At 35.5% G+C, this 17748-nt stretch overlaps 1 protein-coding gene across 4 annotated transcripts in view; it reads right to left on the bottom strand.

Annotated features, from left to right (window-relative positions):
* ROBO1 (roundabout guidance receptor 1) overlaps positions 1–17748 on the bottom strand; it is a 1192968-nt gene that overhangs the window by 94573 nt on the left and 1080647 nt on the right. For 3 of the 4 annotated variants that reach the window (XM_030801651.1, XM_030801653.1, XM_030801654.1), the window contains one exon: positions 3457–3465. The exons of the other annotated variant lie outside the window; for it this stretch is intronic. In XM_030801651.1, the coding sequence (XP_030657511.1) occupies positions 3457–3465 (9 nt within the window). The remainder of the gene's footprint in view (positions 1–3456; positions 3466–17748) is intronic. 4 annotated transcript variants of the gene reach the window in all.

The following is a 17748-nucleotide window of genomic DNA, read 5'->3' as shown; positions in this document are numbered from 1 at the left end:
TCAGTCTGCTCACAAGAGTATAATTTCTTTGTTAATGAAGGTCAGTATTTGAAAAGATACTTTTCTTTGACTTAATATTTCTTGGTCAGTTGCATCTGATATACATATATATGTAAAATATATTTTAATATATGTAAAATACATAAAGTTATAGATTTTATAAATTTATAAATGTTAATAAAATAGCTGAAATGTCCCTAAATCTGGGTATTTGAATTTATAGGTCATAAAGAAATATTAAAAGCTACTTAATATGCATATTAAAAACATGTATATATTTCAAATATAAAGCCCCTTTAAAAAAAACAAGTATGTGTAAAACGATTTGATGATTGCATGGTGGCAAAATTGAAGAAAGTAATTAGAACTCCTAGCTTCTAAATTAGTGTTCCTTTTTCTGTACTCTTTTTTTTTAAAATTGAGGTTTAGTAGAAATTATAACATTTGACTAGAAAATTATAGGAGACCCGAAAAATCAGGTCGAAGGCTTTCAAATGTCCTCTAACTTCTAGGGAAGAAAATACAAAGTTAGGAAATATAGTTTAAGTTCAATTTGGTTGACACTGAAGTTCTAGCTTATAATTTTTTTAAAACTGTGATTGTAATTGAATGGCTTACTCATGAATTTAGCAAACACTATCATTACCCAGGTATAATAATAGGCAAGTGCATCATTGCTTGGGGATTTTCCTCCAGTACAAATCCATACAGGAGCATTCTATTCCTTAATTAAGGGCTGGAATAATTGATGTCAAAATCAGACCAAGAAATTGAAAGAATTGACTGGATAATAAACTAAATTCAGACTGGGGTTTGGTTTGCTTCAGTGAAAGAAATCCAAGTGATTAATTAGATGAGCGGGAGAATATGACTTTCCAATATGCAGGGAATTTGAGTAGGAAAATATAAATGTTCAAACCACTTAGTTAAGTAAAAAACTTCGGGTGGTCTCTTTCCTAAATCTCAGAAGCATGTTTAAGAATGTGTGCCAGAATCTATGTTTCTTTTATAAAATGCCAGTTCTCCTCAAACCTCAAAGACTTATTTGAGAACAAGGAATACAAACCCTTATGCTAAGTACATTCATCCTGAAGCAATCCTTCCACACAGGATATTTGCCTGGAAACAAATTTACTGTATTTTGTAGGCATATTCTGAAGCCAACATCAACAGTGACATCAGCCACAAGACATGTCTTAGAAACATAACTTTTAAAAACCCTCTTCTGTATGTGTGTTAAATATCAGTTGCAGTAGACGTATCTCTAAGAAAAAAAAAATAAATGCCCTAAATATGCTTCTATCTATCAATCTGTCATTGTTATCTATCAATTTAGATTGAGAAGGCCATTCATTAAATGTGTCCACTTGATGTTTATGATGAAATTTTGGAATGTTTTTTGAAAGCTACAATTTTTAATTTAAACTTGCTGTAATCAAAAATACGTGATCACGTTACCAAGATCATTTATGTTCAGGGGTGAAAATTTGGAAGATTAGACAAAAGGGAAGAAAAGAAAAGCTACTCATAATTCTGCCATAGAAATTGGGTCATACTATAAAAAAATTATTTTAAGGACTGTTTAATAAACAATAAGCAAATTACCTTTAATTACTGAACCAATGTCAACTGTTTTAAATTTAGACTATTTCTAATTTTCACTGTTAAAAATAATGGTAATGTTAACATCCACCTGACAAGTATAATCAAAATTATTTGCTAGCTGTAGAGTTACAGGGTCTGAAAATCTGCAAAGACCCAGAGTGTATTAATAAGTATAGCTAAACCATGCTCAGGAATGCTTTTGATCAACTGATACTTTCATTAACAGCATACAAATAGCTTTTGCTCCCAAACCTCACAAACATTGAAAATTAACATCTTTGCCAAACTAACAACGGATTCTCCTCTTAATTAACAATTTTCAATTCCAAATGTGAAACATTTTTCTTCACACTATCTTGTCGTTGAAATCTAATTTGTTGTGGACATTGTGCTCATGAACTCAGATTCTTTCTGACTTCTAAGAACTGTTGATAGGCTACAGTTTTAGCCCTTTCTCCTATATGTTGCAAATATATTTTCCCACTTTATTAATAGTCTTTCTAGTCTAGGCATTTTTGTTGTTGTATCAATAAAATTATATAATACAGATTATATAATACATAATAAATTATATAAGTATTCAACTCAGTTATCATCCTGTGCTTTTATATCTTCATTATGTTACATTTATATTTCATTCTCTACATGTATTTTTGTAAGGTATCCTATAGAAACCTATTTTTTCAAATAGCCAGATATTACATTATTATTGAACAATCCATCCTGTCAGTATTAATATGAAAAGTCGCTTTTATAATATTATTGTAACTTTTTGTTTTTTTCTTTTTCTGAGGCAGGGTCTGGTCTCACTCTGTCGCCCAGGCTGGAGTGCGGTGGCACAATCATGGCTCACTGCAACCTCTGCCTCCCAGGTTCAAGCGATTCTCCTGCCTCAGCCTCCCGAGTAGCTGGGATTACAGGCACGCACCACCACACCTGGCTAATTTTTGTATTTTTTGGTAGAGATGGGGTTTTGCCATGTTGCCCAGGCTGCTCTTGGCCTCAAATGATTCACCCACCTTGGCCTCCCAAAGTGCTGGGATTATAGGTGTGAGCCACCATGCCAGACCTATTGTAACTTTTTAACTTAAAAATAGTGAGAGAGATTCTTTTAGGGTCAAAGTTATTCTCTGGCATACCCTTTTGCATATTCATGTAAAATTATCTAAAAATTGCTTTCTAGTGACCTTATGAAATGATTGGACCTTCCTCCAAGGTAAGCACTTAGAAACTCGATGGCTCATTTATTTATGTGGGGACAAATGTTTATCAAAGTACACTTTGATAAACTTTGGACACGTCCTGGGATTATTTCCTACACAAAATAAAATGAATCTGACACACAGAAATGAAAATGAGTGCAAACAGTCCTAAGGGCAAGGCTATTATTCACCAACAGGACTTTTAATGACTGTTATAGTACAATAGTTATAAAAACTCAGAGAGGCATACATGAATTCACAAATATATTTTGAACCAAAAGAACCAAAATCATTCTCTGCATGTATTTTTGTTTAATCTTACGATATATATATATATATTGGAACAGTACTTAACCAAGATACAATCCTATCGCTTATTTCAGGAGAGAAGGAACAAAAGGATGCAGATCACACATCATTTAATTTCATAAGATATAAAGTTAGCAACCCCGTTACCTTTACTCTTTTCACAGTTACCCATACTTCCTGCAGACTTTATTCTGTGCAGTCTGTCTTTGTGGCCAATGACAAGTGAAACATGAAGGCTGATTGGTTGAAGGACATGGAAGGGTATGGATGGAAAGGGGAAGAGAAGTTCCAGTCACAGTGACACGGTGATGAGAAGATGGCCAATAAAATGTCAACTTACCAGACCCAACTAAAACAAAACAAAAAAAGAAAACATGGAATAAATAAAAATAAGGAAACATAAAATGAAACAGAAAAGTAATAAGATTTGACTTAACAACGATTCTTCTTTTAAGATAAAGAACATGTTAATATTTGAATATATGGCTCACACTGTCCATGGATGAATATTTGTTAGCATTTTAGCTATAATCACGATTAATTTAAGAAAAATAGAAATGAAGCTTAACTTCTCTACTATGATTAAATGGCAGAGCTACAATGAATGAGAGCTATAAAATTATAAAACATTTTAAAATAACTTTACATTTTGCTACCAGATGACAGGTTAGAGAACTAATATGTAATGGGTTTAAAAACATTATAAATCTTAGCTGCTAAAACTACGCAGAAATCAAAAATTGAGTATTTTAGAAAAAAGAACATTAAATCCCACCACTCCATCATCAGTTCAATTTTTAAAAGGTGTATACTGCCAATAATATTCTATGAAACTGAAATCCATGCTTCTCATACGCAAATAGGCATGAGTCACCCTGGGAGCTGGTTAAAATACAGATTATGATTCTACAGGTTAGCGGTGTGACCGGAGATTTTGCATTTCTAAAAAGCATCCAAGTTTTGCTGGCCCATGACCATAAATTGAATAGAAAGCCTATAAAAAGGTGTTGCATTTAAATTCTTGCATATTTTTAATTGAGATGCTGCATAGAAAAAAGTGAATAAATTAGGGAACTAAGAAAACTTTATAATCTTATCTATATAAATCATAATTACATTTTCTGTTTTCAATGTTGAAACATTAGGCATCTTAATAGAGAAAGCTCAAATAATATATATTTAAAATACTGGAAATGGTTATTTTGTTTCTCTCTATTTTATAAGCAAATACAATTACCGTCAAATGCAGAACTTTTTAATAATAGCCCCAGTAGAAACCTACAACATATTTTACTCAAATAAATAACTTCCATGCTTTCAGCAAATCAAAATTAATTAGACCTGATACACATTCCTATAGTTTAAATAAATGCTAAAGAATGTTGTTGTTAAGTGGTAGAGTTATAAAGCAAAGATAAAATTTCTCTTGCATACTTCTGTCCCACATGCAAAATTCAAAGGCAATTTAGAAACGTTTTTAATTCACACATTCCCTTCAACAGGAGTGAAATAATGTCTTTATTTTTCATTACAGAGAAAACAAAACTAAGCATAGTTTTTCACTCACTCAAGTTAGAAAAGTTAAAAAGAAACTTTCTCATTTACACAGGCTGAATGTTTATTATAGCATCACCAGTTATGCTACCCAGACTCAAAAACACCGAATGGATAGAACGTGGCTACATTTCTTGACACCTTACAGATGATGCCTTTTAAATGACAGTAAGAAGTATTTAGGCACTACCAAAGAGAGGACGTGACAAGCTGTAACAACAGAATTTTGCTTTGAGATAACAAAAAGTTATAGGATTATCGTTTGGATTAATCTGTGAAAATAAATTTGATCCCATTAGATTGAAACAGTTAAAATAAACCCTTATTTAAAGTCAGAAAAGTAGAGAAATGATTCCTAAATATTTTCACATATTTTCAGTAATTTAAAATTCCTAAAACATTTCAAAAATATATACTAAAAACAAAAAAAAAATTGGAAAGCACCTAATTTAAACATTTTAAAGCACCCTTTTCTTGCTTATAGTTTTTACTAGCCATCAACCCATAGGAGTAGAATCCTTTTATTAATTAAAATCCAGTGGGTTTAAGAACTTTAGGCTGGGGTGGGGGAAGGGGGGAGGACTAGCATTAGGAGATATACCTAATGTAAATGACGAGTTAATGGGTGCAGCACACCATCATGGCACATGTATACATATGTAACAAACCTGCATGTTGTGCACAAGTACCTTAGAACTTAAAGTATAATAATAAAGAAAAAGAACTTTAGGCTAATGTATTTGCATATCACATCAGTGACAGATGATAATTGAAAAATATTTTAGGCTGGGTGAGGTGGCTCACGCCTGTAATCCCAGCACTTTGGGAGGCCAAGGCAGGCGGATCATGAAGTCAGGAGATCGAGACCATCCTGGCTAACACAGTGAAACCCTGTCTCTACTAAAATTACCAAAGTTACCCAGGTGTGGTGGCACTCACCTGTAGTCCCAGCTACTTGGGAGGCTGAGGCAGGGGAATTGTTTGAACCCGGGAGGCGGAGGTTGCAGTGAGCCAAAATTGCACCACTGCAGTCCAGCCTGGGCAACAGAGCAAGACTCTGTCTCAAAAAAAAAAAAGAAAAGAAAAAAGAAAAATATTTTATAGCCTATTAAGGATCTTAAAAATTATCTAAGAACATCATCTAACATAGAAGCTTCTAAAACATCAGAGGTTTTGGAGAGGAGTCTATCTTGAATGGTCATTTAAGCTTTTAACAACTCTGATTATCAAGAAATGAATCCTCTTATCTAAAGGAAAGCCTGTCTGTTCAGAATTTCACCCCCCTTTCATTTGTTCTACTTTCAGTAAACAAATAGAAGTCATTAATATGGACTACATAAAATCCTTTCACTCACTTGAAAAAAATTACCATCCCTAACTTTCTCTGCTAACGAATAAATTATAGGAATTTATTTAAGTTTTCCTCATATTTCTCCTTTCTCTACATTTCTCCAAAAGTCAGGTAAAAGGATTTCCTTTCCATACAGAGAATATGGTCCTTTCTATGAAACAGGCAGATTTTAATTATTGTCCTGTTGGGCATGGCAGAAAGAATCAGAAAAAAAAAAGCAGAGTAACTTGGAACCTGTTCATTCATTATCTTCTAACATTCGACATTTATGGGAGGCTGCACTCCTATGCTTCTCACAGCCCTTCTCAACTTCATTCCTTTCTGCTTTTAAGGTTGGAAGCACCTGTATCCCAAGTCCCTTTTCCTGCTAAGAGAGGGGAAAAGCCTGTCTGTTTCTGTCTCTAATAAAACTCTAAAATGTTGGCATTGGACGCGACCTTAGAACTTACCAGTCTAAACTTCTTTTGCATAAGAAAACAGAAAACCTAAATTGTTAAAGAACTTTCTCAAGGTCACAGGCGGTTCACCATAGACTGGCTTCTAGGCCTCCTGACAATATTCAACTCTCTGTACAAATTTTCCTGCTGGTTAATCAGTTAGTGGTGAAGAATATTCAATAGGATACAAAATACATTTGATTTTACATTTAAACTGCCACAAATAGTTGTTTAACCTAAAATCATTACTACCAAAATCATTACTACATGCATATATATATATAAACTGCTTTTAAAGAATTCATGATGTTAAAAATATTTTAAGAATATTTAGTTTTGTTTAAAAAAGACCTAGAAACTAACAGGTGATAACACGGACTTAATGCTGCTTGAAACATTTATTTTTGCAATTAAAAAGTACTGCAATCATTTTTAAGGGTAAAACAATTTTAACTATTTCATCACTTGAAATCTTTATATGTTGAACAAAATGTCCATCTTTTTTGAAACATCAAAACAGTATATTTTGACAAGAACCCCCCTCTCTCTCTCTGTCACACACACACACACACACACACACAGCCACTACCATTTAGAATAAAAGATTTTCTTCCTTTTTGAATGTGATATCATAGTGTTCAAAATTATTTATTTGTTTTGAAATCTTTTGTATACTAAGAATATACATTGCTCAGACAGTAATCTTTAGGTATAAATAAGATAAGAAGAGAGAAAGGAAGTAAAAGAAAGGAAGGAAGGAAGGAAAGAGGGAGGGAGGGAGGGAAGGAGGAAGAAGATTCCTCTTTTATATTCTATCTGCTTGTCACATTCAGGAGACATGTGTATGAGTCAGAAAGATGATAAATGTTTGGAAAAACATTATACAGAGGTTGGAGGAAAAGACGTTTTTCATCTAAAGAAAATAAGTTAGTTGAACAGATACTTAAGAAGTCTTCAGATTAGGTCTAATAAGTACCAGGACCAGCCAATTTTTATAACTACCAAGGTCAGAAGAGAAGACGATAATCGGCCTGAATACCAGCGTGAACAACTTACAGAAAGTCTAGAAAAGAAGCAGTTAACAGAAAAGGTCACTGAACCATGAATTGGTTGCCAACTATGATGTCTCTAGAGGTCTTTTAAAATAGGATTTACTTCCATTAGGCCACAACAGTTTAGATAGAACCGTGTCTGGCAAAGGGACAGAGAAATTGAATCTTCAAGTGCTTTCAGTGCTATGATTTTAATTGTATGAACATTCAGAAGCATTTAATTTTTAAAAAATACAACAGAAGATTGCTACAGTATTTGGGTCTAAAATAAGTATTACAAACTCCTAGACTGACTCTATAGAATGTTACTGTAAAGCGAATGGATCTACAATAGGACCCATCCTATTAGTAAATATCAGAGAACAGCTGCTTTTTTTAACGGGCTAAATATGAAATCATCTCGACTACGGAATTCTTCTGCTAATTCATAGATATAAGTTTTCACTGCTAGTAGCTAAATTCTAATGAATCCTTAAATTGAGGCAATTTTTTCCCCATTCTCATCTACAGTACTTTTGAAGGCAGAGCTCAGTTAACACATCTGATACACTAGAATTGTAAATACCACATTCCAGAGAATACGAATGGAGTAAGGTAGTGAGTTAAACAAAAACTTTTGGAAGAAACACATTTTTATTCAAATACAAGAGCCCAAATTCTCAAGGAGTAAAGCTATCTATATTTGAACCGACAAAATCCAGTCACTGGTATGTTGGAAAAATTATATACATAGAAACTCATGAATGACAATATCTCTAACAATTAAAAACTCTCAGGATATTTTAATACTAGGTATGATTTCTTTTGGGGGAAACTATTGAGTTTAACTTAAAAGCCTGTCATTATGTCTTTCAACTTTTAAGACATAAAAATAAAGAGATAAAGGAGGCCATTTTTAGAATATATTTAATGGATACATAAAATACTATGAACTTTTCACCTCCTCTTAAATATCTCACATTATTCTGTAGAACAATGGTTCTGGAGACAATTTTTGCTGTCACAACTGATGTGGGGAAGAAGGGGAAGGCAGAGAGCTACCAGCATTTAGTGGACAGAGGCCAATGATACTGATAAACATCCTATAAAGCCCAAGACAACCTCCCAAAACAAAGAATGATGTAGCACAAAATGTCCACAGTGCCAGGATTCAGAAGCCCAGCTGTAGATGAGCTATTCAACTTGAAGCTTATCAGAATACTAACATACATTTATTTCACCCCATATATACAAGGTACCTCGCACAATGCCTGACATATCACAGGTACTCAGAAAAGGTTAGTACTCTTGCTCTTATTCTTCCTTTCTAAAAATATTGTCACTTCCCCAAAAAAGCAGTTAACAAACGTTGGTAGTTACTTGTCTACTAAGGAATCCACAATTCAAATGCAACTACCCAGCAATCTACGACAATGTGCATGTCAGCCAACACATATCTTAGGATTATAATTTTGATGGTAATATTCCCTAGGTCCGCTTAGCCGGAAACCTACATCTTTCCTGTCTTTCCACCTGGAAATACACAATCAACTAGCAAATTCCATAGTGTTTATACTGTAACCATTTATCCATTCCATCTACCTCCTTCTCTCTTTATTGCCACCATTCTGGCCCAAGCTATCCAATAGCCCTCACCTACTATTTTGGTCTTGTCCAGTCACAATCTTATAATGTAGCCAGAGTGATTAAAACAAAATAAAAGGTTAGGCCTAGTGGCTCATGTGCTTAACACTGTGATCCTAACACTTTGGGAGGCTGAGGCAGGTGGATCACTTTGAGGTCAGGAGTTCAAAACCAGCCTGGCCAACATGGGAAAACCCCGTCTCTACTAAAAATACAACAACAAAAAAAAATTAGCCAGGCATGGTGGTGGGTGCCTGTAATCCCAGCTACTTGGGAGGCTGAGGTAGGAGAATTGCTTGAACCCGGGAGGCGGAGGTTGCAGTGAATCGAGATCATGCCACTGTGCTCCAGCCTGGGTGACAGAGCAAGACTCCGTCTCAAAGTAATAATAATAATGATAACACAATTATACTTTGTTTTTGTGTTTTGTTTTTTGCTTAAAATCCTTCAACATGGTCCCATTGCTTTTACAATAGAAAACTAAATTCTTAACATGGCCTTGCTGTGTAACAATTCTGTCTTCTCATATCACCTCTTCTCCCTCTCCTTGACCTGGCCCTACTGGCTTTCTTTCAGTCCTCGAGTACACCACACACCCTGTGGCCTCCAGTTCTGTTTATACTGTACCCTGAGATCTTCCCCTTTTTCACCCATATAATTACTATTCAGTCCTTAAAGCTCAGTTAAAAACATATTTTTTCAACAAATTATCTCTAAAGTGAACTAAATCCTATCAGAATGCTACCTATTTTCATAGCAACCTTAACTTTCCTCTCAGAGCACATATTATACTTAAAATTATACATTCGTGTGTTTTATGTCTCTCCAAAATTAGCCTGTGTGCTCCACGTGAGCAAGTATTTACTCACTTTGTTTGCCATTATTTATCTAGATCTTCTCAAGGTGAGGCTGTTACTCACATTTTAAATATCGGTTGAAAGGTGGAAAACATGACAGTAACGTTCCAATAGCCCAGTTGAAAGCACTTAGTCCTATTTTTAAGAGTCCATTTTTCATATTCTGCTGATACTACAGACATTTGTGTGTCTCTCTCTTCTTCGCTAGGCTATAATAAGCTCTGTGAAGATGGGATCCATGTCTTATTTATCTGTACATCCTTCATAGTACCCAGCGTACTGTTTTGTACATAGAAAGTGCTCAAGCATTGGTTTATCTGAAAAATTGGAATGTCTATCTTTAAATGGCATATTTCATGGAGGGTCCAGAGTTAAGGTACATGATGACAGAATGATAACATTACTCAATTGGTAGTTAAACAACTTTGGATCAAGATCCTCTCCAAAAGGAATCAGGCCTGTGATCCTGCATAAATTACATAAACATTCTCCATCTCAGTTTAATAGGAAGAAGGCATCAGTCTTAGCTGTGTGTCAGATCATATATTAGGAACCCCTTCAGCAGCTCTGTAAGGAATTATTCAATATCTCGATTTTGCAAAAGAAAGAAAATGAAGATTAAGTAAATTTCATCAGGTCACCTATCAAGTAAGACAGGGAGTATCGGAATTCTGCTGGTATCTCCAGATCTTTTTTTTTTTTTTTTGAAATGGAGTTTAGCTCTTGTCTCCCAGGCTGGAGTGCAGTGTTGCTATCTTGGCTCAATACAACCTCCGCCTCCTGGGTTCAAGTGATTCTCCTGCCTCAGCCTCCTGAGTTGCTGGGATTACAGGTGCCCGCCACCACACCTGACTAATTTTTGTACTTTTAGTAGAGACGGGGTTTTGCCATGTTGGCCAGGCTTGTCTCGAACTTGTAACTTCAGGTGATCCGCCCACCTCGGCCTCCCAAAGCGCTGGGATTACAGGTGTGAGCCAACGCACCTGGCCTCTCTAGCTCTTAAAATGTAAAAATAGAAACTGTTTACTACATTGGATGAATGGTTTGTAATTTTAAAAAGCGTTAAACCTTACTCTAATGTAATTTTGGTTCTGAAATGTTTTGTCTCCATGACCTAAACAAAATGACTTTTAACAAGAAATGATTTAAATGTACAATATATGTATTGATATATTAGATGAACATAGATACATAATTGCTTGTATATGAGCAGTTCCATACTTAATAAAAAGGTTTTGGGGAAAATAACTTGTTCTGTATTTTATTTTCTTATAGAAACAATGATAAAGCAGCCAATTCCATGTCTGAAAAGTGATGTGATGCAACATTTTAGAACACTCACAGTAAATATCAAAGGCAGTGTGAAAATAAATGCTTTATAAGCCCCTATCCATGTCTAAAGTTGAAAGTTTCAACAATCTAGCACAGAGTTATATGATTTAATGTTTATTCTCAAGAAACCTAAATCAGGTCAAAATTATTTATTATCAATTATATTTAGTGATTAAGTACGTTCCAGGGGAGTTAAAAGCCTAAGGAAAACCACAAAAGCACTTCTCATCTCTTCACTAATGACCTAAAAGGCACTGTGTGAAATGACTATTTCACCATCCACAAAATAACTTTTTAAAAGCACCTTTGTAAAATGGCCTATCAGGTTGAATTGTGCAATGCTCTAAATCCTCCCCTAATAACATCGACCACACAAAATAAATGTCCTAAAGCTAACTTTAACAACCATTTATGGATTTTCCTACCCTCATAAATCTGTTATAAAGCAATTACTCAGCTATATTTTGTCTTATACTTATTTTAGTATTTTCTGCAGGTGTGTTTATACTGGCACATTATTTATCAAGTCATGAGAGAAACAGTTTAAAAGCAAATTAAAGTGCTCATGGTATTTTAATCAGTTTTGCAAACTTTAGGTATACTACAGTGTGAACTTCTAATTTATACAAAATATTTTTAAAAACTAACATAAAAAGAATTGCTTTGTATTTTTAAATTACTAAGATAAGGCTCAAGGGACACCAGGTGCTATGTAATGGTCAAGTGTAACTACTCTAATGATGACCCTGATGTTTGGTATTTGCTAAAATGATTCGCCAGTCTAAAAACAAGAATTCTATTCAGCCTAATGATTCATGCTGTGTATATCTATCAAAATATTCAAAACCATAGCAAGCAAATAATAAAAAATATCCATACATATGGATGCATACACAGTCACAGCTTTAGTTATCTTGTGTATTTAGTTTACTGAAGATTCATCATAAGGTAAAGGTGTTCTTCATGTCAACAGTCTGCAATTATTCTCTTTTAAATAATAAAATATCTTGATCACTTTATGTGCAAACAATTCTGGATAAAATACAAAATATTGTGTGAATCAACTTAGAATTAACTTTTTCACATTGAATGATACTAACTCTGACAAAATAATTCCAAGTCTTAAAATTATGTGAGGCTGTTAAAATGAACATTTTAAAACTTGCTATCTCTCAATGATAAGAGCAAAAAAGTAATTTATTTCTCCAAATTTCATTCTCAGGCTGAGCAGTTGAGATTTGATATATCCATACAACTCAATTACATTTTTCTACATTGATGCCATTATTTCAGAATGTTGGTTTGGTTACTAAAGACAGTTGCTCAGTTATACATCTAGATAACTGGGCAGTGAGAAAACCTTACCCACTGTTATGTAGATGAATAAATCACAGTAAAACTCAGACCATCATGGAAGGCCTATGATGTGCTATTTACTAGTGTGGTGTCGTGTCATTATTTGTCACTGAATCATCTTATGTATCAATTATTTCTTGTACCTGACTGCTCGACTTATTTCTTCAAATATTTGCCTGGTGTGCACAATTAAGAGAGCATTTCAAATTCTCTGTAGGAAGGCCATGAAGTGAATGCCTTTCTTTTGATTAATTTTTATGATTTATATCTGTTTCTTTTGAAATAACTGAAAGCAACCCAAAATCTTTTTTCGTGGATGAAAGAAATCTAAGAGAATCCCACACGTTCATCAATCATTAGGGTTACAATGGCTGTTTCTTTAAGCTATAAGTACACAAGAAGTTCTTTACTTTATTCCTCTAGGGAAAAACAAAACAAAACAAAACAGCCAAGAATCATAGGCCAAAACGCTACTGGGTCTCAATCAAATGAAACACCATAAAAAACCCAGCAGGAGTGGTGCTCAGCATCCTATTTACGCCACTGGATCAGAACAGTTAGGAGAGGGAGTTATTCTCACAAATCACTCTCTTGTTAAATCTGTAGTGAGACTTCATTAAATCTCTTGGTTGATGGCATTTTACTTGCAGCCTGCTCACAAAGGGCTCAACTGGCAATACTGATTCTTCAAAAGTTTCCATCACATCTTGTCTTTTTCGATTTTCTTTTTACCATAAGAAATCTCTTTCCCCATCAGCCCCCCCTTGTCTTCAGTTGAAAATTTTTTAATCCTTATTTTAACTACAAAATAAACAAGAAGAAGAGGAGGAGGAGGAGGATGAGGAGGAGGAGAAGAAACACACACAAACCTCCACAACAAATCCCTTAAGGGTAGCATTTTGAATACGACTCTTGAGATTAGGATTAAGAGTATCCATACATACAAGCAGTGGTAAATATATATTACATTGAATATGTGTGTATATACATATACCTACCCAATATATATAAATATTTACCAGCATTTTACATATATATATATATATAATCCTCCAACCCCTGAAGCACTTCTTACTGTAGCACTAGTGACTTTAGTAGGCATCTGTGGATTACTGCCATATGTCATTAAGGATCATTCCCTAAAGAACCAGTCTGCTATGTCTTGCCAGAGTCTGGCAAAAGCAGCACACACATATCAAGGTTCTTAAAATTGTCAAATAAAGCTTTGGGGGGGTCTCATAATATGTGTTTCATCAAATGTTGATGAACTCACAGTTCTCAACCAAGATCTTGGATTATACTAAACCTAAGTTGACTCTGCAAAAAGGTCCCTTGACACTATTCGTTTTGGCTTTGACTCAACAACGTTAATGGTCAGAAACAATACACTATTATATTGTCAGATTTTCTCAAATCAGCAACTTAAGGAAGCTGTTCCAACAAATGATTTAAATGAAGGCTACATCGAAGAAAGGAAATGCAGAACTGAAGGACCCCGTTTTTTCTCTCATTACTTATTTTATGCCTAGCTATCATACGAGCTCCAAAAAGTCCTGTGAATCTTACACAAAGATCTCATAGGCTGACAGAAAGTTAAACATAGTGAACTCTATTTATGGAAACCACAGATTTACAAAGCAGGCCTTCTTCTTTCAGAGGTGTTTGTGAATGCAAGTTTTTAAAAGTTTATCCCCTACTGGCAATAAAGTCTACAGTAAGCTATATTGTTTCACTTTTACCTAAATTTTAATTTTACAATCTAAAATAATTATCTAATGGTTCATTAAACACACACACACACACACACACACACACACACACACACACGAGTCTGGACAACATAGTGAGACCTCATCTCTCCAAAAAAAAAGAAAAAAAAAAGGAAAGAAAAGAAATTAGGCGGGCATGGTGGCATGCTTCTGTAGTCCCAGCTACTTGGGAGGCTGAAGGGAGAGGATTGCTTCAGCCCAGGAGGTCAACGGGGCAGTGAGCCATGATTGTGCCACTGCACTCTAACCTGGGTGACATAATGAGACCCTGTCTCGAAAAAACAGTCACACATTCACATAGTATGTTACATTAAGATTGGCATGTATCTTGATTATTGTCAAAGTTGCTAATTCACGTTAGAAAATGATCAAATGCGGCCGGGCCCAGTGGCTCACGCTTGTAATCCCAGCACTTTGGGAGGCCGAGGCGGGCGGATCACGAGGTCAGGAGAGCGAGACTACGGTGAAACCCCGTCTCTACTAAAAAAGATACAAAAAATTAGCCGGGTATGGTGGCGGGCGCCTGTAGTCCCAGCTACTCGGAGAGGCTGAGGCAGGAGAATGGCGGGAACCCGGGAGGCGGAGCTTGCAGTGAGCCGAGATCGCGCCACTGCACTCCAGCCTGGGCGACAGAGCGAGACTCCGTCTCAAAAAAAAAAATAAAAAAAGAAAATGATCAAATGCACATTTCTTTTTGTGGATTGCGCCTTCTGATCCATTGTTTTCCAGATTAAATTATATTGAAGTTATTTCTGAGTACAGTATATCTAAATTTGTTTATATTCAGTTAATTCAATTGTTCCACTATATGGACTACATGGAACAGGCAGTGATGGGATTCAGTGTTATTCATTCTATCAGGAAATTTAGCAGCATTGAATATAGCAGGGAGGGATAATAATTATGTTAAAGTACAATAATAACCAGACTTCACATAAATCAGCTATAAAAAATGTCAAATCTCTATGGACAAAATAACAATTAACAGGAATCTGATGAATTTTTAATTTTGTTTTGGAGGAAGCTGAGAAAAACAATCATAGAAACAGTAACAACAATTGTATTTGCATAAGCACCCCGTAATCCACAACCCACTTCCTTGGGAATTCAACTATTTTATTCATTAGTTTATTTTCCTATTAGCTGATGGATATTTATATTAGATGTACACTCATTTTTCAACAGATGAGAACTCTGAATCTCAGAGAAGTTAGGCGATTTGTCTAGGATTCAACAACTGGTGTGTATCAGGATGAGCACTTTATTCACTCACACAGAAAATGTTCCAAGAACGTCAAGGTTTCTGTGTTGGTTAATTTTATGTGCCCACAGACAATGGGCAACATGTTATTTCTGGGAGTGTCTGTGATGGTGTTTCTGGAAGAGATTAGCGTTTGACACTGTTACCTGAGTAAAGAGGTCATGCCTTCACCAGCGTGGGCTGGCATCATCCAATCCGTTGAGGGTCCAGGTAGAAAAAAGGCAAATGTGCTATCTCTTCTGGAGCCGGGACACACATCTTTTCCTGCTCCCCCAATGTCAGAATTTTGCTCTTAGACTGAATTACACCACCTGTTTTGCTAGTTCTTCCCCTTGTAGATGGCAGATGGTGGGAATTCTTGACCCCCCATATCAATACTTATAATAAATCTCTTCTTATCTCTATATGCTATTGAGTGTATTTCTCTGGAGGATCTTAACTAAAACGATGTCTCTGAGACTGCAGTAAACAATGAGACTAATAAAGCAAAGTCAGCAAAGTGTGTGCCTAAGGAACTCACAGTCAAGCAGTTCAGACACTGAAATCCCATTAAGGGCAGTAGTAGCATCCGATGGGTAGGTGAATGGGAAATACCTAACTCTCACTCGGATGGGGAGTGTCTGAAAAGCTTGCAGGAGCATGCTTATGTGAATCAAGTTCAAGAATAGGAGTAACTAGCAAGTAGAAGATGGGGCAGGTGGGGCTGGGGCATTTTAGACCAAGGAGCCAACATAACAAAAAGCCCAGAGATAAGCTACGTGGTGGCGTATACGTGAAAAAAATACAGGAATATAGCATATTATACTGAAGTGAGTAGCAAGAAAAGAGGCTAGCATCATCAAAAGCATTTTGGATCTTACCCTGGAGAGATGGGAACCATGGAAATCATTTATGGAAGGAATTAATGTCATTAGAACTGTGTTTTAGGTAGATAATCTTCTTAAAAATCTTTTTAAAAATTATTTAAAAAATATTTTTTTAACACTGGGTCACACTGTGTTGCTTAGGCTGGTCTCGAACTCCTGGGCTCAAGTGATCCTCCTATCTTGGCCTCCCAAAGTGCTGAGATTATAGGCGTGAGCCATCGCACCCAGCTTTTTTAGGTACATTAATCTGTTGTGTGAAGAATGGATTCTACGAGACAAGGTGGAGGCAAGGTACCTGGTTAGAAGTTAATAGTTTCCCGGAGAGATGCTGAAGGCCTAAAATGCAGCAATGATAAGAAGGTAAGGGAGGTGGTGAGAGTTGAGAAATAGGTAAAAGGCAAAATAAGTAGGATTTTGTGATGACTGATTAAGAGTAAGATATGGGAGGACGGGAGCATGAAGGATAAAGAGTAAAGCTGTCGACTGGCTGTGTGTCTGCAGGTTGCATTGCCAACAAGTGAAATAAAGAATATTAGGGAACTCAGCTTCTGATGTCTGGTCTGCTCTTATTTTCACTTCTTCACTATTATATTCTGCGAACTAATGCTTGCAGACTGAGTTAGTAGAAACTAAAAGGCTCAGCCAAACCTCTGACAGCTGCTTCTTGTTTTACTGAAAGTTACAATTACTCTTCAACTCTGAGTTCATTGGGACAGTAAATAGGGGTCAATCATAAACTGCAGTGTCCTAGATATTTCAGCAAAGTTTCTTTTTTGAAGCATGTAGTTTACTAGCAGCAAGGAGAGAGGCTCTAGGAAACATCCCATTAGTGGCAATTAAGTCAGGCAAAAGACAGCACGGGTCTTTTCTGTCTTTGTGTCTCCCTTGTTGCATGTCAATCTCATACGTTAAGGCTCAGACTACCAGAAGCTGTCACCGGCTAATCAGTCCTAACGAGAAAGTTTTATGCTCCTTCACTGCACACTTGGCATTAATACTTAGGGGAAGCATCAGACAAAATAACAATTCTACAGAATAGAATAGAATGCACATTCTTTTGATGTTTTAACATTCCTATTGTATGTCAACAATAAATTTAAAGAAATAGCAACATAATTCATGATACTGTATTTTATAGTTAAAAAAAGCTGATGAAGTTGAGAGACTAGAGTGA

The sequence above is a fragment of the Nomascus leucogenys genome, chromosome 21 (assembly GCF_006542625.1).
Source record: "Nomascus leucogenys isolate Asia chromosome 21, Asia_NLE_v1, whole genome shotgun sequence".
Lineage (NCBI taxonomy): Eukaryota > Metazoa > Chordata > Mammalia > Primates > Hylobatidae > Nomascus > Nomascus leucogenys.
Note: the sequence above shows the minus strand (reverse complement) of the source record. Positions and strands in the feature narration are given on the sequence as shown.